This window comes from Pipistrellus kuhlii, unplaced genomic scaffold (genome assembly GCF_014108245.1).
Source record: "Pipistrellus kuhlii isolate mPipKuh1 unplaced genomic scaffold, mPipKuh1.p scaffold_m20_p_18, whole genome shotgun sequence".
Classification (NCBI taxonomy): Eukaryota; Metazoa; Chordata; class Mammalia; order Chiroptera; family Vespertilionidae; genus Pipistrellus; species Pipistrellus kuhlii.
The window spans coordinates 16,100,673-16,125,195 of record NW_023425493.1 but is presented as its reverse complement, the minus strand read 5'-3'; the positions used below and the strand labels follow the sequence as shown (position 1 = coordinate 16,125,195).

General features: G+C 40.8%; 2 protein-coding genes and 1 long non-coding RNA gene across 3 annotated transcripts in view; 2 read left to right on the top strand and 1 right to left on the bottom strand.

Moving 5' to 3' along the window:
• Positions 1-7,635: 7,635 nt before the first annotated feature.
• On the top strand, positions 7,636-8,465 carry LOC118721557. Its single transcript, XR_004988767.2, has 2 exons — positions 7,636-8,061; positions 8,197-8,465. It is a non-coding gene; the product is annotated as an uncharacterized LOC118721557 (long non-coding RNA).
• ARPC5 (actin related protein 2/3 complex subunit 5) lies at positions 8,331-15,343 on the bottom strand. Its single transcript, XM_036442690.1, has 4 exons — positions 14,979-15,343; positions 12,596-12,668; positions 11,772-11,948; positions 8,331-9,068 (listed from the first exon to the last, which is right to left on the bottom strand). The coding sequence occupies exons 1-4, from the start codon at positions 15,119-15,121 to the stop codon at positions 9,006-9,008; spliced, it is 456 nt and encodes a 151-aa protein (XP_036298583.1). The 5' UTR covers positions 15,122-15,343; the 3' UTR covers positions 8,331-9,005.
• Positions 15,344-15,552: 209 nt separating this feature from the next.
• RGL1 (ral guanine nucleotide dissociation stimulator like 1) overlaps positions 15,553-24,523 on the top strand; it is a 212,049-nt gene continuing 203,078 nt past the window's right edge. Inside the window, exon 1 of the mRNA XM_036442504.2 lies at positions 15,553-15,991. The gene's annotated coding sequence lies outside the window, so the exon portion shown is untranslated. The remainder of the gene's footprint in view (positions 15,992-24,523) is intronic.

Sequence of the window (24,523 nt, the reverse complement as noted above, 5' to 3'; positions counted from 1 at the left end):
GGTCCTGAAAGATAAGAATTGTATGTTACATTCTCTATCTAGCAGATTGAATGTAGATATTTGATTGAACGACATTAGAATTGTACCTTAACATAGAAAATGTTTTGGGTAGTTGTAGCTATGTATCTTTTAAAAAATATATTTTTATTGATTTCAGAGAGAAAGTAAGAGGGAGAGAGAGATGGAAATATCCATGAGAGAGGATCATGGATCAGCTACCTCCTGCAAGCCCCTCACTGGGGATAGAGCTTACAACCCAGGCATGTGACCTTGACCAGAATCAAACCTGGGACCTTTCAGTTCACAGTCTGATGCTCTGTCCACTGAGCCAAACTGGCTAGGGCTGTAGCTGTATCTCTTAAGAAAAATGCCCTCAAGTCCTGAGAAAGGCAGCCAAACTGGACAATTAGGAGCTCTGTGGGACTCTTGCATGTGGACAAACTAATCATGACTTGAACTCTAAAAGCTATAAAAGATAAGTAAATGTAATTATGTAAAAATGAAATAACTTTTTATTCATAACAAAAACCACCATAAAGTCAAAAGATCAACTTAGAGAAAATATCTGACATTTCTATTGCAAACAAAAGGCATATCCCTATGATAAAAGGAGCTCTTACAAATCAGAAATGAAAAGGCCATCAAGTGGTCAAAGAAAATGCAGAAAAACAAAAAACATAAAAATACACAGGAATACATATACAAATGAAATATAGAAATACAACCAGCTCTTAAACATATGAAAACATGTTCAACCTCATGCATATATATATCCCAATATATACCTTGTGTAACCTATCAGATTTCCAAAGACAAAAGTGTTTGATCACAAACACATAGGGAAGGCGAAGAGATGGGAAAACAAGCATTCCCCTACACTGACGAAGGAAGGATAGTTGATATGACTTATAAGGATGGCAATCTAGCAATACCTGTCAAAATGATAGATGCACGTCCTTTGACCTAAACACTTTTAGGAATTAATCTATAACAAGGCTTACAACATATGTGAAAAGGCTTGTGCAATGTTGTACAATGTTATTCATTTGTAGCAGTGCTTGTAATTGCAAAAGATTAGAAGTCACCTAAATCAACAGGGAAACAGGGACGTTCCAGTACATTTATTTTTTACAATAGAATATTATGCATTCATAAAAAGGAATAAGGGTGTTCTTTATGTACTGATAGGAAATTATTGCCAAAGTATACTGTTACTGAAAAAGCAAGGCACAGAACACTATGTAGACTTTTCTAGTATTTATAGAAACAAAGAGGATAAGAATTATATAGATATTTGCTTATAAATGCATACACAATAGCTGAGAAAATGCCCAAGGATTTACTAATATTTGTTAATTGTTAAAAGGGAAACTTGGGTGGGAGGAAAAATAAAAAGAAAATATTGAAGCTTATAAGCAAATTACTTATTTTAAAAAATATATATTTTATTGATTTTTTACAGAGAGGAGGGGAGAGGGATAGAGAGTTAGAAACATCGATGAGAGAGAAACATCGACCAGCTGCCTCCTGCATACTCCCTACTGGGGATGTGCCTGCAACCAAGGTACATGACCTTGACCGGAATCGAACCTGGGAGGGACCCTTGAGTCTGCAGGCCAACACTCTATCCACTAAGCCAAACTGGTTAGGGCCAAATTAACTTACTTGAAAATAATAAAATTACAAAATTATATGCCTGTGAATACACTGCCCTTTGATTTGGTCATCAAATTGAAGAAAACCTTAATGTAGAGGTATTTCTGGAATCTTGGTTCAGTTTTTGGATAGAGAAAAACATGATGTTATTCAGTGGCCTTGTCTATTCCTGGCATTCATTACCCTAAGAATTGACATGATTAAAAACTCTATAAATGGAGTAAAGAAAGGTGATAGCCGAAACAGGTTTGGCTCAGTGAATAGAGCGTCAGTCTGTGGACTGAAAGGTCCCAGGTTCAATTCTTTTATATATATATATAAAAGAAAAGTGATATAAGTTCATGGATACTATTTTGTGATTTTTACACTTAAGGGAAACAGAAGGTATTGGGAAACATTTCTGATCTTAGAAGGTGAAGCTGAGTCATGGAACAATGAAAGCTGTTTGTTCCACGTAAATACCCATGATGCCACTGTCAGCCAGAGGTAAGCTGGAATTCTCCTTAGCTACATTCTCTGGTGACTTGCTTATAGCTACATAGTATAAAGGTTGCACATGCTGCCTATGGTGGCTCTAATTTCTGCCTAAATCTGATTAATTCTCTACCTAAATGTCCACATTGAAGTGAATTGGTTTGTGACTAAACTTGATTGGATATAAGCTATTTGAACCCAAGTGGAATTATTTTATTCTTTGTTTAGTTTTCAGTGTGTGCTTCTGATGTATTGTCCTGTTCAGGCACCCCTGGACCAGTGTATACAATCATTATTTTGCAACCACTAGATATTGGTTGAGCATCAGCTATGTCAAGGGACTGTGGAGAATGAGTAAGACACAGCTACTGTGACTTCAGGAAGGCTGTATAGTCTAGTAGAAGGGTTGAGAGGGTATATCCTAGAGGAAACATGTCAAATTCGAAGGCTAACATGGGCCAAATAAATGAGGCATGCAGCTCGTGGGCCATGAGTTTGACATGCTTGTCCTAGAGAGTATTAGCTCAATGCTGGGCTGAAACATGGGAGTCTTAGCATGCTGGACTGAAGTTCAGGGGAGTCATGTTCTATTCAGTCTCTGTTTGATGTATATGGTCCTTACGGAAGTGTTACATAGTGAAATAAGAGATGTAATCCTAGACAATTTATGTGTATTATTTCTAAACATCCAAGTAACAAGAATGATGAAGGAAAACAGAAATGTCAGCCTGAACTCTGCGATGTCCCATGTGGCGTGGCTGGCTCGTCCGTGTGGTGAAATGGCACCACCTTGAGGCGGATGACATGCTGTATCTTGATTAGTACCAGAGGCACCTGCATTCTGGTACACAGGCCATTTCGACCCTGGAGTCCGCACATATTCTATTAGTGGTGCTGGGCCAAGGTGGAGAGAGGAGTGGGGGAAGGTCCATGGCAGAGCACCCCTTTCTAAACCGTTTTGGGTCTGTTAGATTTGCTTTTTATCAGACTTGTCTTCCCATTCCCAATCGCTTTGCCACTCTCCGGCTCTTTCAGCCTGCAAGGCAAAGTTACTGGTCAATCTAAAGGGGAGATAATGTATTTAAAAATTAGTCTGAGATTTTTGACTTATTTGCTCAACTGCTAGTGAAAGCAACCCATGGAAATAAAAACCAGCCTTTTCTCAATTTAGAAAGAAGCAATTCAGACATTTTGAGTCCATTGGAGAACTGTGGGAGGGCGGAGATGGACAACGGCAGGTGAGAACCTAGCCAAACCCATATAAGCTGACCACAGGCGGGTGGCACATGATGGGGCCACACCAGAGCACACTATGTGCTGTTGGGTTGGTGCCTTGGGTCCTTACCCACACAGGTCCATGATTTTGAACCCAATTTCTTCAAGCCCAGCATTATTTCAGGGGTCCTGCTTTCTTCATGATTTCCCCTGCAAAAGCTCGAAATGTGAGGGCACTCCAGGAGGGTAGACAGAGATGAGCTTCAATGGGTGGTACCCCTAAAATGGAGCCCCAGACCATTACAGGGAAGGTGGCCAGAGCGATTCTGAGGAATTAATTATGCAAGTAATTTTTTAGTTACAGGCAATAATCTCTTCAGCGTGGCTAATGAAACGAGAGATTGAGGCTCTGGTTCTTGCAAAATGGAATTATGGAATTATGGCGAAACTAATTAAAATAGAAGCTTGAGTTAAAATATGGAAACATGGCAAACAGAGAGCCTATGAAAAATCCTGGGTAAGGAGGAAGACACAAGAGAAACTGCATGCTTTGAGAAGCCAAACCCTCAGTCAGTTTTCTCTCTTCTAGTGGAGTTATGAAAGGTATGGGTATATCCTCTAACCTCACCACTTTAAAAATCATCAAAAGGCAAGTGAAACTTGGTGAAAACATTGCTATGCTGAATGTGCCTCTAGTTGTTATAGCACCTTTCCAACCTGTCAGCGTTCGCCTCTCTGAAGGACTCTCAGCAGCACCCTGCAAACACTAAGGTTTGAGATTTCTAGAGAAAGCCCCCATCCTCATTTGCCCCCAAGCACTAAACTTGAGAAAGCAGCATGGTATAACCTTGGAGTCAGGCAGATGGGAGTGGAGTCAGATTCTGGGACCCATACATTGTGTGACTTTACATACATTCTCTGAGATCCACTTCTACTAGTAAAGATAAAATAACACAATGGGACTGGCATGGGACTCAATAAAGGGTGGCCTTGGTGTTTAATTCACCTGCTCGCACTCAGAATGTTGCTTTGGAAATGAAAAGCCATGTTATGACCTCATGCTGGGAAGTGGCTCTGGCTGCCTGCTAATTATGTTATAGTTCATGAATCTGTGTGACTTTGGGCCACAAGGCAGGACTCTTGATGTTTCAATGTTAAAGAACTACTTTTAAGCAAACATTTTCAACATAATAGACATTTTAATAATAATAATAAAAAAAGACTGAAACTGGTTTGGCTCAGTGGATAGAGTAATGGCCTGCAGACTGAAAGGTCCCGGGTTCAATTCCAGCCTGTACCTTGGTTGTGGGCACATCCCCAGTGGGAGGTGTGCAGGAGGCAGCTGATCGATGATTCTCTCTCAACAATGTTTCTAACACTCTATCCCTCTCTCTTCTTCTCTGTAAAAAAATCAGTAAAAAATATAAATAAATAAATGATAAAAAATAGTTAAAGGATAGAATGATTCAGACCCGTTTGCTATGAGGCTCTTTATTGCTAACGTGTGATGCTTTCTTTCTTTCTTTTTAAAAAAATATATTTTATTGATTTTGTACAGAGAGGAAGGGAGAGAGATAGTTAGAAACATCCGATGAGAGAGAGTCATCGATCAGCCTTTTGCACACCCTCTACTGGGGATATGTCCAAAACCAAGGTACATGCCCTTGACTGGAATCGAACCCGGGACCCTTCAGTCCCCAAGCTGATGCTCTATCCATTGAGCCAAACCGGTTTTGGCTTTCCTTCTTATAAAATGTAATTTCCCATTCTTTTACTACTATAAAAGGTATGAGATTAGTGACCATCAATGGGTTTCAGCTAAAACAAAACAAAACAAAAAGGATTTCCTATAATCCCATGACTTTCTTGAATCTCCCATAAACTTTCATTGTCTAGATCTTCATGTTGAAAACATTAGAGCACAAGAAGGACAACAATTTGCTTCAACTTGCTCTGTTGTCCCTCTGTCCACATCAGTTGCAGGAATCCCTTCTGCCCCTCCAGGCCTAGTTCAGGCTGACCCGTTTCACTTTACCCCAGTCCACCCCGACTTCGCTGTTCCTCCCAACACTAACTGCACTTATAGTCAAATACTAAATTGCATGACATTAATTAAAAAAAATCTTTATTGTTGAAAGTATTACATATGTCCTTATTTTTCCCCCATTGCCACCCTCTCTCTAAGCCACCCTCTCCTCCCACCCAGGTCCTCACCACCCCACTGTGTCCATGATTTATGCATATATGCATACAAGGGCATGACATTAATTTTAAAGTGCTTAAATCTTCTCGATTAGGCTGAGAGCAAAGCTCAGACATTATTTTTCTATCATGTCCAACCTGATACTGGGGGACACAGTAAATACTTAGAAAGGAAGCATTTTGCTAATTTGCACCATCTACAGCTGTGGTAGGCAAACTGCAGCTTGTGAGCCACATGTGGCTCTTTGGCCCCTTGAGTGTGGCTCTTCCACAAAATACCATGGCCTGGGCGAGTCTATTTTGAAGAAGTGGTGTTAGAAGAAGTTTAAGTTTAAAAAATTTGGCTCTCAAAAGAAATTTCAGTCGTCATACTGTTGATATTTGGCTCTGTTGACCAATGAGTTTGCCGACCACTGATCTAGATTTCACTTGTGTGTTAATGGATTTCCTTAAGACATACTATCCATCAAGTGTGACTGTTACCTAAGTGGTGCTGTTACCTAATGACAAAAAAAGGCTGTATGTGCCATTTCCCCCTTTATTTTTTTGAAATATATATTTTTTATTGATTTCAGAGAGGAAGGGAGACATACAAACATCAATGATGAAAGATGATCATTGACCAGCTGCCTCCTGCACACACACACACACACACACACACACACACACACACACCACTAGGGACTGAGTCCACAACCCGGGCATGTATCCTTCGCTGGAGTTGCACCTGGGATCCTTTCATCCACAGGCTGACACTCTGTCCACTGAGCCAAACCAGCCAGGGCCAATTTCCCCTTTAAAAAGTGGCAAAGACAAAGCAAATAACATGGCAAAAATGAAACAAAACCACTGAGATTCAAGTAAAAGAGAATGGGAGGTAAAGGACCAGTTTGGGGCAAAAAGTGCTCTCTCACCTATTTCTATTTTCCATGATTCATCCTGACTATCTCCTTTCGCAGGACGCACTGTGCCATGGTCAGTATAACCTGGGCTGACATCAGATGCAGTGTGGAGCCAGTTGGTTCCAGTAGGAGCCAGTTGGTTCCAGTAGGCATCCATTCTGCACCGATTGTGAAATATTTTTACTATCTTCCCCGAGTAAAGCTGATTCACTGGTAGATTTTGAATGCACTCATTCTTGTGACTATAAAACTCGAGTTTTCCCCAAAGTGCAATCTTGAAAATGTTATGGAGGAACTTATAAAAAAAAAGTTGCAAAATCACTTTTCTTCATTTTAAAATGTTTTGACTATACCCACTTGACTATCTTTAATACCTATTGCTTAGCTTCTCCTAACTCACAGCTCTCTGAATTGCCTGTAAGTTTATGAAGCTTTAAAGCCAAAATCCGATGCATTGGGAAAGCAAACAGAGGTTGCTGTGAGTAGGTAAGAAATAGATTTGAGGCACCAGGAACAATTCAGAAGCTGGAGATAAATGACTATAGCTGCTAGACTAATTTGTACATTGTAGTCTACGTCTTTTTTTTTTTCTTCTTCTTCTTTTTTCATTGTTGACTCTATTGCAGATTTCCCCCTTCCCCCTGCCTCTCACCACACTGCTGTGGTCTGACCTAGGTCCCTGGGCAGTGGTAATATAGTGTTCAACTGCATCGAGAGCTTTGAAATCACTCCAAAGGCTGTGCTCTCAAGTCGTTAATGACTCTCTTCTCTACTACCTTGTATTTGAACAAAGTAGCTTTATTTTTAAATATATTTTTATTGAGTTCAGAGAGGAAGGGAGAGGGAGAGATAACATCAATGATGAGAAAGAACCATTGATCAGCTGCCTTCTGCACGTCCCCCACTGGGGATCAAGCCTGCAACCCGGGCATGTTGCCCTTGACCAAAATTGAACCGGAATAGTTCAGTCCCCAGGCCGATGCTCTACCCACTAAAGCCAAACTGGCTAGGGCTGAAGGAAGTAGTTTTAGAAACCTGTACCCAACTAGTTCTTGACAAGCGTACAATAACCTGGTGGTAAAACAGGAAATCTTTCTCTTTAAAAAACTATACATTCTTAAGCACTAGAGTAAGAGTTAGAAAAATAAATTAATCAACACGGACATTTTATTTTTTTCAGCTTTATAATTTTTACAAAACAAAAGGCAGTATCAAAAACAGCAAAGAGTTTACAGGATTTCTGCACCAGTTTTCACAGAAGTCAGTGATTACGGTGTCCAATGTAAATACGAAGCACAGGCGGATTTCCCTCTTGGTCATATGCACTCAGGTGGTTGGATTTGGAGCTACTGAATAACAGCTTTTTATAAGCACCGGTCATTTGTTTTGAGAACTGATTTGGTTTGTCCAACAAGTAAACACTTTTTGCTGTGTGTGGCATTTTCTTCTTTTTAAAAAACACTGAGCTAAAATACACGATGCGTGTGTGTTTGGATCTGAACCAAATCTTTTGAGATCCTAATTCCCCTGAAAAACACTGAACACATTTATAGGGATTATTCAATACTGGTTCTATACCGCAACAGGTTAAGGCAGCTACTATAGTTCTAAGGTAAGGTGACCAGATGTCCCGATTTTTAACAATTTGTCCCGCGTCCCACGGCTTTTTAAAACGGGATGCGGGACAAGTTGTTAAAAATCGGGACTGTCCCGCCAAAAGCGGGACATCTGGTCACCTTATTCTAAGGAAAACAGCATTTCATTCAGAGGCTGCCCAGAGTTTGAACTACATCACAGTTTCCACGTCCTTTCTGATGGGGAGGAGTTTTCCCACGTAGGGCCACATTATTGAAACAAAAGTTTTATGGTCAAGCCCAACAGGCTCTGGCATTTTATGGAACATTAGTGTCGAGCAAGACTCCTTGCTCTGGACCCTGGTGACCACAAAGAAATCGAGAGGCCATGATCGCTGGGTGCTGAGAGGAGGAGTATACTGAAACTCACATAATCTGGAGGCGGACACAAAGCTGGAACTCGGCAGTGGTGTTCACCCACCACCGGTTTCAGAAACACGTTTTGCTTAAATAAGGGAAGTATGGTCCAGTTTTGTAATGTTAACAGCTGCCAGTCTCTCAAACATGTTTTTATAAGGGTATTTTCTGGCTGGCAATGAGTTAGGAAATCGGCATCAAATTTATCACTATTAGTCAAAAACAGAAACAAAACCCAAAAAACACCACCGCCAACAAAAAAACCCACCAGCCAACAGAGGTGGTTAAACCTGGATGTAAATTATACTATGTACAGACTGGTATACGTATCACTGAAATAGTTCTGACAGCATGACACCTGTTGAAAAATTGCCTATATATTATCCCGATTTTCATGAAAGGAAAATGGATATGTGGTTTTCTTCTTTACAGATACGAAAGAGGAAGCGAGAAGGCAAAGCTGAGGGAAACAGATGCTACCCAAAGGGCAGTGGTGGCATTTGGTTGTTTTGGTCTTTGTACCAGCAACTCCCACACCCACAGGAGAAGCCCAGTTCCTGCTGGACTACACGGTTCTCCGGGCAGTCAACACCCGGACGATGGACCCCACTCCGCCAGCAGCAAGCGCCTGGAACAAACCAAATGTAAGTGTAGAGAAGCAATTCTCGTACAGAGCGAAACGTTTTTCCTGAAGAAGGTTGAGTGCAGCTATTGATTTTGAACTCACTAATTTTCATAAATATTTCTTGAGCACCTAACATGCATCAGGCACCGTTCTTGGCACTGGGGAAAAGTAATAAAACCCTTAGAGGCCCTGACCTCATGCACCTAAGTTCCAAAGAGATACTAATTTACATTATGGTATGTTGTTTTCAAACAACAGTTTGTTCTTAAAGACCTACAGCATAATGTTCTTGCCTAAAACAAATATTCTGCTCTTATTCTCGGCAGAATAAATTCAAACTGGGATAAACCAATTGCTGTTCCATTTAGTCAGGATTTGTCAGATTTTTCTTCCCCAAGCTAAGCATTACTATTTAATGGCTAAGAGCTTCAGAACTTTGACTTTACCTCAAAGAACTGGAAGTCATGATTAAGCATTAGAAATCTGAAACTCTGGCTTACTTGTGTTCAGAAAACACTGAGAACCTTTGTGTTTTGGGTACTGTGCTAGATGCTTGGGATACAAAAGTAAATAAAAACAGCACATTCTGGACTACTTTGAAGAGACAGATATATAAAAAGATTAATGTAATGTATGAAGTGACAGAGCTATGCTTTGGGCACTATAAAAGCAGAGGAAGGCACATAACCTAGCCTGAGGGTGTAGAGAAATGTGGAATGAAATGTGGAATGGTCTGATAAGGCTTCATGGAGAGAATGATACATTAAATGGATGAGGAGGAGACAGATAAAGGATAAAGAGGCACTCAGGCAGAGAGAAGATCATGAGCAAGGCAGAGAGGTGTGAAATGTTCTGGTGTGTTCAGGGAAAAGGTAGACCTGCTGGAGCATAAGGGGAAGAATGACACTAAGGTGAGGCTGGATTGGGAACCTGGACTTTATTTTTCAGGTGACTGACAAGGTAGATGTGGATTCTAGAGACAGCATTCTGATGACTGGGTGGAGAATGGCTATAAGGGAGGCAAAACTGGTAGCTGGGAGGCCAGTCTGGGAAGCGATAACACCAGATTGGGAGAGATGCTGTGAACAGCTGCATGGAAGATGTGTCTGGGTAGATGATTTGAGAAGCATTTAGGAGATAAGACTGGAAGAACACTGGTGACTCACGTTAGGAAAAAAAAATGAAGCCTTAATATATGCCTCAATGCCGGTTTGGCTCAGTGGATAGAGTTGGCCTGCAGACTGAAGGGTCCTGGGTTTGATTCTAGTCAAGGGCACAGGCCTGGGAAAGAGGGGCTTGATCCCCCAGTGGGATCAATGATTCTTTCTCACCATTGATATTTCTCTCACTCTTGCTCTCTACCCCAACCCCCTCGCTTTGAAATCAAGAAAAATATATTAAAAAAATATGTGCCTCAATTTCCCCACTAACAAGAAATAATAACATCAATCTTTTTCTCCTTGTATTTTTATGAGGATTAAGTGCATTATTATTTATAAAGAGTTGGCAGAGTGCTTGGAATACAGTAAGTGCTGAAGTAGGTTTGCTATAACCCTGCGGCGATACTGGAATAGGTTACTTAGGTTTTAAAGCTGGCTCATCTTCTCTAAACTGAGGATGATAAAGAGGTTTACAGACCGCATAGAGCTGTTGTAAGGGTTAACTGAAATTATTCTCCAAATTGGTACCCAGAGTAAAGGGGAACTATTCATATTTATGCTGAAACAATAGGTTTAAACTGGGGCTATCCTGAGAAAACTGGGAGTATGGTTACCCTATCCATACATGTTAGCACATTTATTTGTGCTATGAGGGATAAAGTGACTAGAGAGAGGCTAAGCAGCAATTTTTACTACCTATTCTTATCTTACATGTGTGTATTTTCACTCAGAAAAAAAGCTTCTGAAAAACTGAGTTTTGGGAATTGTAAGGTATTAGAGAATATACAACCGTTTTTTTAAAACTGGGGTAAAATATATAATCCAAAATGCGCCACTTTTAAAGATCTTAAGATGTAAAATTCAGTGGCACTAATTATATTCATAATACTGTACAGACATCACCACTATCTATTTCCAATATTTTATCAGCCCCAACAGAAACTCCACCCCCATTAATCATTAACGCTTTATTTTGCCTTCTCCCCAAACCCTGGTAACCTCTGAATCTACTTTCTGTCTCTGTGAATTTGCCTATTCTAGATATTTCATATAAGTGGAATCGCAAAGCATTTGTCTTTTTGTGTTTGAATTATTTCACTTTGCATAATATTTTCAAGGTTCATTCATGCTGTAGCATACATCAGAATTTCCCTTTTTTTTTTGGATTAAAATTTTTTTATTTTATTCCACTGTAAGCATGTACCACAAATTTTTATCTGCTCCTCTCATTGGGTTGTTTTCACCTTGGGCCATTGTCAAATAATTCTTGATTTTTCTTACTTATTTTATTTTCAAAGATTTGATTTAATTCAAAGTTCAAGATATGTTTACTAAACAATAATCATTAAATAAAAGTGCTGCAAATCAGACTCTCTTAAGACCAACACTAGTAAGCATAAATCTAAAATTTTATTTTTAGGCATTTGTTTGTAATAATAGAGATATATAACCAAGAAGTCAGAATTATTTTTAGACAAGAGGGGTTGTCATTTTTATTGTCTACTATGAAGAAACCAGCCATAGGGTTTTATAATTCAAGACTTACCTTTTCATGCCACTGCAATAACACAGCGCTGCTATTGTCAGAGGGGCTCTCAAAGCCTTTATAAATATACTTCATGAGGAGATCCACCCCATTCTTGTCCAGGGACTGAACTGCCTTTTCAATATCATTAGCTTTAAAGGAGATGAGCACCTTCAAGACAATGCTGCCTGCCCGATCCTGAAGGTAAATAAGTAACAGAACAGTTAGACTTCTGTGTGTGGGGTTCCAGTTTTGCAAAGGCCGCCCTGAGGAGGTGACATGAAAGAGGAAACCGTGGGATATCTGAGGAAAGTATTTCAGACAAGAAAAGAACAAGTGCTGGGGCTGAGTCGTGGAAGAACAGGAGAGAGGATGTGTGTGTGTGTGGGGGACAGGTCATATAGGCCCTGCAGGCTACTGTGGGGGACTTCGTCTTTCAGGGAAATGATGTTGGATGGTTTTGAGGACAGTGGTACGATCTGTCTGCCGTTTGAACAGATCACTTGGCTGCCATGTTGAGAATAAGCTGAGGGGGGGTGGGGGAGGGGTATCGGGGACAAGGCAGAAGCAGGAAGACCAGTGAGGAAGTTATTGCAGTAACACAGGCTGGTTCTGGCTAGCATGGTAGCAATGGAGATGGTCAAAAGTGGCCAGATTCCTGACATGGTTGGAGGTAGAGCAGAAAGGATTTGCTTGGAGATAGATGTGATAATCGACCAAGTTATTCTATCCAGATTTAAAAAAATCTCTGAACCACCCTTCAGAAATAAGTTATTGATGAAACGTATTTTGAGTTTCGTGTTTATAGGTAAGAGATCAGCAGAGAGCACTGGTGTGTGACTCACCTTCACCGCCTGACTCTTGGTGTTGATAGGGGGGTTCTTCAGGGCTGCCTGCAGGGCGGCTGTCATGTTTCCTGTGATGGAGGTTAAGGGGGATAGCAGCAAAGGGAGACCCTCAGGGAAGCAGCACTGCAACTACCAGGAACCATTGGCTCTTAAGACTGGACTTCATGCACAGAAAGAAAAATCACCATGGTCTCTATGTTCAATATTGGAAAACTCAACATTTTGTTTTCAAGTATGTCAGTCAAAGATCAAATACTGAAAACAAAAAAGGACATTAGATTTGTCTAATAAAGCAAAGACTTCCCTCCTTGGTTCTAATTATCAAATGAATATCTTACTAATCTCTCATCTTCTAGTAAGACACACATGGAAATATTATTCAGTAATATTTATAAAATATTACTATGTATCAGAATTATCAGGCCCCAAAAGGAAACAGCCTAACCTCAACCAAAACATGTGATTCTAACTGGAAAAAACAAAGATCCAACTTTTCTAGAATTATATTCTATATTAATTGACATGCTGGTAGCAAATGCTGGTAGATTAGCAATATGAATGACTTATATTAGTAATCTCTTGATATGGATTAAAAGAGGCATTATAGAACATATCCAATGGCTGTTGGATGAGAACTCTGGGATATTTTCTCTCATATTTCATTAAGGCTATTCAAAATGTCTTAGGCCATACCTATTACATGTAGTTTCTCTTTGAAAGCACCAGTTAGCACATATGGCCAATCAGACTGTCAGAATGTACAGTCATTCCCCTAAAAGGAAAACCACACAGAGCTCACTTGTTCCTCCATCTGTGAGTGCCTGAACAGCATTTGTCTCTTCTCTTTGTAACAAGAGCAAAAAAAGACAGTGTCTTTATAAGCAGATCCACTATCTGGATAAAGCAGAACCACTTAGGGGTCATCTCATCTCATCTAAAATTAGTTTCGCAAAACATCATTCATTCATCACAAAGAAGGTTTTTAGACAGAATACTAATGTCCACCACTTATTTTCTGAAGAAAGAAAAACCTATGCTGGTGATAAGCTGTTGTTTTCCAAGCTTACTTGACTTCTAGGGAAGCAGCCTTTTGCATATAGACAGGCTCATTTTTAAGACCCCAAACACTTATAATAAAATATTTAAATAATTCACCGTAATAACAGCTGCTTGTAAAAGTTGTGGAAATGAAAGAAACATCTGTGTGTTGATACATGTTGAAGGCTGTATTTTAGATGCCTTTAAGACCAAATGTAGTTCCTACCAAATATTATCACTCATCTATTTCCCCACTAGAATTAAATAGGACATTGATGAGGAAAGAGTCTACAAAGCCTTCGTTATGAAAACACCCAAGCATAACTAGAAATGAGTGGATTTAGTAATTGACAATCTCTAAAACGACAGCTTTGGCTATTGAAACATTTACATTTTTCTAAAGGAGAGCTCATGCAAATGTTCAAGGTTATGAATATTCAAATACGCAAAAATTCAAACCCAGGAACTGACAGCCAAATTTTTTAACTGAAACGGTAACGACTTCATGATTATAAAAATGGGCTCTGCTTTGAACCTACAGCTCGTCTTCTTCTATCTCATTCTCTGGGGTTTACTTTAGATATTTTTCAGGGATTTCCCCACATGCATGCATTCTGGCTCCTTTCTACCGCCTTTGTGCAGCGGGCAAGGCTTCCAAGCCTCCTTCTCGGAGTTTTGGTTGCTTTGGACTCACACCCCTTGCCCAGTTAACAAATTTAGCGCCAAATACCTTAAAAAAGAAAAGAAAAATAAAAGCCTCCAGGCTGGAAGGACCGAGGGACTCATTCAGCAACCGCCCAATCTCGACCGGCAAAGAATAAACTATCCTAACGCTCCCAAAACAAAACCATCACAGCAAAAACAAAAATCACGGAAGGAAGATGCCCGTCCCTCCCCGTTATAAACTGCTGGAGCTAATATGACCCCAGAAAACAGCGTTCCTGGAGGAAAACGAAGCCCTGATCAGTCCTGACCAGCCCAGGTGCCGTCCCAGCGCCGTGAGGGCGCGGCCGGCGCAGCCAGTGTCCGGGAGGCAGGACCCGGGCGCAGCCTGAGGCATCCCGGCGTGGAGGGTGCGCCGCCAGGCAGGTGTCCGAGGGGCTGGCTCCTGGGGTCTCGGAGAGCCCCGGTGACAAACGGAGAGCCCTGTCCTCTCAGGATGGGGGACCCCAGGCACAGGACTCAGCCGCCCGCCGCTGGGGCAGCTCCGCCACGCCCGTTCCCCCAGGAGGGCCCGCCCCTTCCACCCCCAGCAGCGCGGGGGTCCCGGGAGAAGGGCGGGCGGGGTGCGCGGAGGGATGGGGAGGTCGGGGGGGGGGGGGGGGGGTAAATGCAAGGATATTGCCGCAGGCAGGAGTCCACCTCGCCCTCGTCGGGCCCGACCTGCCCGTCGCCCCCATCTTCCTCGTCCACGAACTTGTTCTCGTCGTACTCATCCACGTCCACCTTCCGGAACCGGGCGGACGACACCGTGTTCTTCGACATCCCCGATCCCGAGCGGCGGCCAAGGCCTCCTCCTCTACCTGCGGTCTCTGGTCTCTATCTCGGCGAGCCAAGCCGGCCAAGAACCCGAAGCCCGGTGAAGCCTTCACTTCCCTCTTCCGCTCTGGGGCGTCGCCGGCAGCCCCGGCTCGGGCGGTTCTGGGCCTGCGCGCTGGCCACGCGCCTTCCGGGGTTCTCGCCCAGATCGAGCCTCCCACGCCGCCCGGCTCTCCCTCCGGGGAGCGGAGCGCGTGCGCCAGGGAGGGCGCGCAGGACGCAGCGCGCAGGCGCGGACTCTCCGCAGAGAAGGGGCGGGGCGGAGCGAAGGAGGCGGGGCAGAGGGCGGGGCCTAGGCGGTGCCGCGGAGAGGCAATTGGGCGTATCACAGAGTCACGTGATCCCGGGGGGGTTTCCATAGAAACGCTTCTCTGCGGTCCAGTCTCAGAGGTCTCAGGTTGGCGGCGATGGACACTGGGGGCTGCGGGTGGCCTTGTTTTTTGGCTATCGCCGCCGCCGCTGCCGCCGCCGATCTTCATCCGGGTCCTGAGTAAGGTCCGGCTGGGCCGGACCTGGCTGGGAGGTGGGATGGACTGGTTGTCAGACCAGGTTCCCTGCAGTTGGCAGGAGTATGGGGCGCAGTGATGCACGCCCCCGGGCGCCCGGCATCCTCCTCCTACTTGTCCGAGACGTTGCTGCTTCGGAGGATCTTGCGCTGCCCGCGCGGCTGCGTGCCCGAGTGGGGAGCCCCTTTCCCGGGCTTGGGACTGCGCTGCGTGCGCCGCGGGAGGTGCCAAGGACGGAGTCCAAAGGTCACTCTGTATCCGTTGGTGCTGAGTGACAGCACCGCGGCGGCACCTGCAGAACCCGAATTAGGTATCGTATCCATTGGGAGGGAGGGGAAGTGTCTGGGCACAGAGGGGTTGGGGCCAGCTGGGGGGATGAACCTGTGGTATGTGGGGTAGGGGGGTCGGTCATTGACATTTTAAAAGAAGTGGTTATATTTGGAGCAAGAATGCTAGAAAAGCTATGATATGGGCGCGTTACGTTCTCTGGTGCTGAGGGCGAGCACAATGTGTAAGAAGGAGTGGAAACCAGATCTGTAAGATTTATATTTGTCATTTAAGACTTGTATGATTCCCTGTAGGCCAGCTTTTTTTTTTTTTTTTTTTTTTACATCCCCGTTTCTGAGCGCAAGGCTCCTATTGAAGAGGGAAAGGCACTAAAACTGAGGAATGGTGGTTGTGCTGCATGTGTAACAATGAAGTATAAATCTTTTCAGAATAAAATTAACTTGGACATTTGGCTGGACTCTCAGATGGCTTTATGCTTTCCTGACATCCCATCAGATCTGGTTTAATTCCACCTCTAGCAGAAGGCCAGGTATTGCCCTGCCAAGGATCCCAATTCTTGGTTTCCTGTACCGAGTATATTGCAAAGAGCACTGGGCTTAGATTTAGAATTCTGGCTTGAGTCTTGACTCTTACTTGATGGATTTGATTGAGGGACGGCAGTTAAACTTCTCACTCTCAGATTCTTCACTGCTCAGTGGGGTTAACAATGTGTACATAACAAGATTGTTCTGAGGGTAAGTAGGGGAAAGTGTTTTGCCGCTCTAAAATCCTACATAAATATGAAATGCATGTTACCTGTCTGTTGATTTTGGCACTATTTAATGAATTGCTTTCTGATCATTTTGTTTTCACCTTGCCCCCTGGAAGAGATGGAAGGATTCTGGAGGGCAGAGGTTGTCTTATTTTTGCATCTTCCTTTGGGTCTGGAAGATACTCAGTACACTCAGGTACTCAATTATTCCTTGATGAATTGAATAAAATGTGAAAGGAATGGCAGATTGAGAACCACACTGAGCATAACGAACCAGTAAAAAGAAAATAGGTCAATGTCAAATATTTGTTGGACATATATGCATACATACATATGTGTGTGTGTGTGTGTGTGTGTGTGTGTGTGTGTGTATGAAGGGAGAGGGAGGAAGAGTAAGAGGGAGGGAGGGAGAAAGAGAGAAGTAGAAACAGAGACCCCTCAGGAATGCATTTTGCATTTTCTTTGCTTGGGAGGAAGAAGTAACATGGCATTTTTCTTTTCCCAATTAAATTACTTTTCTAAAAGATATTGGGGTGACAAAGCAACATTTCTTTTTTAAAAAATATATTTTATTGATTTTTTACAGAGAGGAAGAGAGAGGAATAGAGAGTTAGAAACATTGATGAGAGAGAATCATCGGTCAGCTGCCTCTTGCACACCCCCTACTGGGGATGTGCCCGCAACCAAGGTACATGCCCTTGACTGGAATCGAACCCAGGACCTTTCAGTCTGCAGGCTGACACTCTATCCACTGAGCCAAATGGTCTTGGCCAAAGCAACATTTCTTGAAATTAACATTCAAGTTAATGAACAAACATGCTGGTAAAAAATCCCCTAATGACTGTCTTAAGACAGCAAAGGAAAATTTTTCTACCTGTTGGTGGTCTTTATTTAAAAAAAAAAAGTCTTATACCAAAAGAATCAGATCATTACTATGGTGAATGATATTATATAACATAGAATAAATATTTCTAATATTTTTTTTCAGTTTCAATTTTTTGCTAACTTTAGTAAGAACTGAACAGATTATAGTACTTTTTGTTCTTCTAAATCAATATATTTTTGAAGAGAAAACTGAACATTGGAAGCACTATAGAGAGCAAATGGAAACAAGAATCCAAGAGCTAACACATTGCTTCTCTTACATTTCTGTTCTTTTGCATTGGTCTTACTTAGGAAATTTCCTTCCTATCTCATTTTAGAACTGGGAAAGAATCGTGGAGTAAAAATCAACTTAAGGGAATTGAGAGGGTACTTTAAAAAATAGAGTTGCTCAAAGGTATAATTGTTTTTGATTGCTCGGAATTTCTTTCTGTATGTGTTAAATACAATTAATTCTCAGCCACGTGATGTGTATTACATTTGAGATGTAATAGTGCCCCCAAAATGTGCTTTTCCAGTGCAGTGTTTTTTTATTGTCTCACACTAAATACCTGTACACAGTAGGTGCTCAACATTTCTATTTAATAAATTAATAACCTGACAAAATAATTTTGGAATCATATATAGAGATCAAGAGTTTTTCTTTTTTAAACCTCACTTGAAGATCCGAGGATATTTTTTCATTGAGTTTTTAGAGAGTGGGAGAAAGGGGACTAGGAGAAAAGAGGGTGTGGGTGGGCAAATAGAGAGGGGGAAGGGAAAGATTGACCTCTGCTGGAGAGAGACATCTCAATTGGTCACCTCCCACTTGTGCTTAGGGATCGAACCTGCAACCCAAGCAAGTGTCCTTGACCTGGAATTGAACAGAACCCATCTGTCCTCAGGCCAATGCTCCAACCATAGAGCCAAACTGGCCCGGGTGAGATTGAGTATTTTTTAATCAACACCTTAATCACTTCCCTAAAGCATTAAGGAAATTTCTGTGTATGTGAAGAAACCTGTCTTTAATTATCATTTCATTAGAAAATATACATTATTCTACTTCCTTGCAACTTACAAATTTCTTATGTTAATCATGGTACTTCATTCATTGTAGATAACAGTATTCTCCCTATTTTAATTTTTCAAAGAAATGCTTCTCCTTGAAATAAAGGATCCATAGGGCTTTTAGACATTTTTTTTTAATTGTGCAAATAACTTGGTTTGGCTCATTACTAAAGTAAGACTGAATCAGAATTTTGAGGTTAATGCTGCATGAGAGTATATAGTTTCTTTTTATTTTCTGTGAAGATGCAAACAGCAAAAGATCATTTTAGTTAGAAAGTATTTTGATAAAATTAATCTATAATAGGTTTTTCCTTTCATACATTTTAATCCAAGTACTCTTATCTAGATTGTGCTTCTTTTCTTCAGACTTGCCACTAAATACTTTAGAAACCAAGACCTCAGATCCTGTAGCGTTGCAGGATTATTATTTGAAATGGCAGTGAACTCACTGTTAATCAAATATGTCTAAACGTGTTATAAATATAAAATGAATAAATTTCAGTTCTAGTAATGATTTAAATTCATGCTTCTCTAGCAACATAATTACTACAATAGAAAAATGTTTTTTAGTATATTACCTATAGACTATATTATGATTTAATGACTTTAATTAATATCAAATGAACTGGTTCTGTGTTGAAACCACCAGCTTTCAAAACATCAATTTTTTTTTCATTTTTAAATATATTTATTGGCTTTTGTAAGTCCACTTTGGAGAAGTATCTATTGAGGTCCATTGCCCAATTTTTTAAAAAATATATATTTTATTGATTTTTCCCCCCTCCTTCCCTCCCAAAAACATCAATTTTTTTGTGTGATTAATTTTAGCTTTACATAATTTTATGATTACACATTGAGGTAGAGTAATAGGATGGACTATTTTACAGAGGGACCTTTATTTATATGTCAGTACTTCAAAGACTGAAAAATTTAAATCTGTACTCCTGTATCAAGAAAAATATTAGTGCTAAATGAAAGAATAAATCTTGTGTGTTAAACATTTTTGTCAATGGCACTATATCTCTACTTTTTTTTTTACTTGCTTATAATAATATAAAGGGAAGCTAGGGATTTAAAAATTTACTTATTCCATATTCCTTTCCACTACTGGGATCTGTTATTAATGATAACATTTCTTGTCACAATATACAAGCATAATATTTGAGATAATAATTTACATTTTCTTTTGCAATACCCTGTTTCCTCGAAAATAAGACAGTGTCTTATATTAATTTTTGCTCCCAAAGATGTGCTAGGTCTTATTTTCAGGGTTTTTTTTTTATTTTTCCATGAAGAAGAATACAGTACACATTTATTGTTAAATGAAAATAAAGGAAATTTATTACCTGTATACGGTACAGTAGTACAGTAGTTGCCAACACAAACCAGACAAACTGTGAATCCTACAGTATCAAGAATTTACTCATTTATTCAATGACAACCATGTCATCGTCTTCTGAAACATCATCATAACAATCCAATTCCTGAATTTCCTGGTGAATTTCTTGTGACTCCATTTCTTTCAGAATCAGTGGACCAAATCTCTCATGTTTAGCCTAGGGGGGGGGGGGGGGCTTATTTTTTTGGGGATGCCTTATATTTCATTCAGAAGGAAACCTGTAAGTAGGACTTATTTTCGGAGGATGTCTTATTTTCGGGGAAACATGGTATTTACATCACTTTTATTTTTCTTATCTTATTGCATTAGCTAGACTTTCAAAACAGTATTAAAAATTGGGGAACAGTAGGCTTCGCTTCTTTGTTTTTGTTGTAATGGAAATGTCTTTGGTATTTTACCAGTTTATATTTTCTATTGCTTCATGATCTTTAGGCATGATGATGGAAATTATCAAATGCTTTTTGGGATGATCTAATGATAAAAATCATGTAGTTTTTCACCTTTTAATTTATGAATTTAATGAATTATATTGCTATATTTTTCTTTACTGAACCATTCCCACATTTCTAGAGCAAACTCTATTTGGTTACTATTTTACTTGCTTGCTAAATTCAAGTAGTATTTATTTTGTTTATATGATTTCAGTATCTATATATATAAGTTTTAAAAAATATATACTTTATTGATTTTGACAGAGAGGAAGGGAGAGAGATAGAGAGCTAGAAACGTCAATGAGAGAGAAACATAGACCAGCTGCCTCTTGCACACCCCCTACTGGGGATGTGCCCGCAACCAAGGTACATGCCCTTGACTGGAATCGAACCTGGGACCTTTCAGTTCGCAGACCGACGCTCTACCACTGAACCAAACCGGTTTTGGCAGAATCTATATGTATAAGTTATACTGGTTCATAATTTTATTTCTTTGTGCTATCTACATGTGGTTTTGATGTTAGGGTTAGTCTAGCTTTGTAAGATGAATTGAGAAGATTTCCAGCTTTTTTTTTTTCTTCTGTGCTCTGGAATAGTGTGAATAATAGAAAATTTCTGTGCTATTATTTCTTTGAAAGTTATAGAATGGCCTCACCAAATTATCTGGGCTTGCTAATATTTTGTGAGGTAGATCTTTGATCATATTTATTTTCTGTGGTTATCGATTTGTTTGGCTTTCTTCTTTTTGTCAAACGTAGAAGTTGTATTTTCCTAGTAAATCATACATTTCATCTAGATTGCCAATTTATTGACAAGAAGTTGCAAAAATATTTTCTCAGAATTATTTTACTTTCTTCCATGACCATGGAACAATGGCCTTTTCTCATTGCTACTATTAAATATTAAAGCAAAATATCAAAACCAACATTTTTCTCCTCCTATCCTGATTGTCACAAATTCTAGAAACATACTTTACTTTTTATAGAAAGTAGTCATCTCAGACTATAGTTTTGATAGAATTTGAAATATCTTACAATTCCTATCCTCTTCTACTATCATCCTATTAATATTTTATTAATAATAGCGACCACTTGATGAGTGTTTATTGTTTGTTAGACACTTGGTTAGCAAGCTCTTTATTGTACTTATTTTATTTAACCATTTGTACACCATAAGCTTCTATAGACGCCAGTGGCAGACTTTTTAAAATTAAATTCAAGATGTTGCGTGGCAGTTAACTGGTTAATCCTCAGATTAGCTCGAGGGCCTAGGAATTAAGTGCTCCTATTTTATGAATGAGAAAATTAAGGCTCAGAGAGATTAGGTCACTCAGTCAATGATAACTAGCCAGTAGCAGACTGGTATGAGAAACAGAACAAATTTTGAAGCTTTTGTTTTTAATCACTTCATAGAACTATTACTCTGGTAAATGCCATGTTAGAGCAGATAGAGTTGAAAGGAACCTTAAAAACGATATTGCTCACGACTCTTGTTTTACAGAGAAGGACATAGAAGCTACTTGCCTAGGGCCATGTATCTTTCTGCTCTCTTAATAGTCTCTTGTTTAAGGCTTGACAGTATTGGCTTGGACTCATGACTTGTCTAACATTTTTCTTCCTAGCCTCAGTACAAAAATTTAACTGCCTGAACACTTTTCCGTAGTTCAGGCAGCATTTCTCTCTTTGTTATATACCAGGTTCATATTTGAAATACCTGCCTAGTAGGATTGGATTAAATGAGTTATAATATAAATGCTTAGAAAAGAACATGTAGCACTCAGTAAATGTTAGGTAGTAATAATATTATTTTACAAGTTTTAATTAGTATAGGTTATCATGCAGCTTTCCTTAAAACTCTTGGAAATCACATGAATAACATTTCATGTTGTGAGTTAAACATTTTGGTTTGCATGCACTAATGAATCAAAAAAGAGATGTAACAACAGTTAATGAGATAGGATTTGTTCCCAGGCCAGCAGGATTAAATTGTAGCTTGATGAACATTCTGGGCCCACCTACTAGTAAACACTGTCCATGGACAGGTGCCCTGGTGTATTTCACACCATTTCATTTCAAGTGGCAGATGTCTAACCCTGGGAAGCAGAGACTGAAAGCATTAACATTTGAATCACTTAATGAGCTCTTCTAAACCCCAAAGTAAACTTCTAATTATAGTAGCTGCTCATGTAGTTTATCTGCATGGTAAAGCTGTCAAGATTGGACAACTTGAATATGTGGTTGCATATCCAGTTGTCAGTCTCACTGGAAACCAGTACATTAGCTTTCTACTTTTACGTGTTATTCTTGGAAGCTCTGTTAATCCAGGTCTGCTCCTGGTTAATAAATCCATTCTCTCTGTATTGACTAAGTAGTAGCTGAACTTACAAAACTGAGAGTCAAACCCGGGACCATGTTGGATTTACCAAGGTAATGATTCCCTCCCCCACCCTACTCAGTGTCTTGGGCTATACTTTCCTGCCTTTTTTAGATCTCTCAGTAACATTCCTCTCCCTAGCCCCAGTCTTATCTAACTAGTATAAGGTTTAAATGCCCCAAGCACTTTTCTTTTCTATAGTTCTTGCAACATCTCTCCTTTTGTTATATACTTGGTATCCAGGTTCACATTTGAAATACAAATTCATCATACATTTCAGACCGGTCTCTAACTGGATCCTTTGTAGCTTGATTGATATTGTGGTCTTTTTTTTTTTTTTTTTTTTTTTTTTTTTTTTTTTTAATATATTTTATTGATTTTTTACAGAGAGGAAGGGAGAGAGATAGAGAGCTAGAAACGTCGATGAGAGAGAAACATCAATGAGAGAGAAACATCGACCAGCTGCTTCCTGCACACCCCCTACCGGGAATGTGCCTTTGACCGGAATCGAACCCGGGACCTTTCAGTCCGCAGAGCGATGCTCTACCACTGAGCCAAACCAACTTCGGCGATATTGTGTTCTTCGTTTTGTGAGGTAAACATTTTGGGCAGACTCTCCCACTGCAAGAAGCTTCAGAATCGCTCCCAGGCCTCCCAGACTTGCTGACGTCATTAGCGGAGTTGTCCACCTGAATCTATTCTGATAGTGATCAGAGATGCTGCATTTGTCATGTTGGGGTCTTTTTTTTTTTTTTTTTTTTTTTTTTAAATTCTACATCTCAAATTGTCGACATGGTTTTATGATCTACTAAACTTTAAAAGTATCTCTTTAAATAACAATTAATATATATCCAAAAAATAATTATCCCATATACACTGAATGGCCAGATTATTATGATCTTGAACGTACAACAATCTGGCCACTCAGTGTGTGTGTGTGTGTGTGTGTGTGTGTGTGTGTGTGTGTGTATACATGGGTGGTTGGCCAGCCTGCCTGCTGGTCAAACTCCTTGTCAAGGGGACAATTTGCATATTAGCCTTTTATTATATAGGATATACACTGAGTGGCCAGATTATTATGTGTTCAGAGATTATAATAATCTGGCCACTCAGTGTAGTAAAGAGGTAACATGCAAATTGACCCTTACGCCGTCACAAGATAGCGGCATGCACAGTGGAGGCTGGTTTCCTGTAACACAAGATGGCTGCACCCACAGTGGAGTTGGGGTGATCAGCAGGGACCTAAGGCTGCGTGGTGCTGGGCTAGGGCAGGGGACCTGAGGCTGTATTCCCTGCCCACCTGGCAGGGCTTGACTGGTGACCTTGGGCTGCACCCTCTGCTCAGCAGGGCTTGATGGGGGACCTCAAAGTGCACCCCTTGCCCTGGTGCTGGGCCTGGGGACCTCAGGCTGCACCCTCTGTCCTGGGCTGGGGGACCTGAGGCTGAACTTCAGGCTGTGCCCCCCACCTGACATGCTCTGGGGAACCTGAGGCTGTGCCCCCTGCCTGGCTGTGCCTTCTGCCCGAGGGGCTTGTTGGGGGCCCTGAGGCTGTGCCCCCCGCCCAGTGGAGCTTGATGGGGATGGAGCCGGCCGGTTTTGGATCTCACCCAATAGGGATGGGGCAGGCTGGATCTGGGGCTTGCATGATTTTGAGGTGCATGCGGGTGGG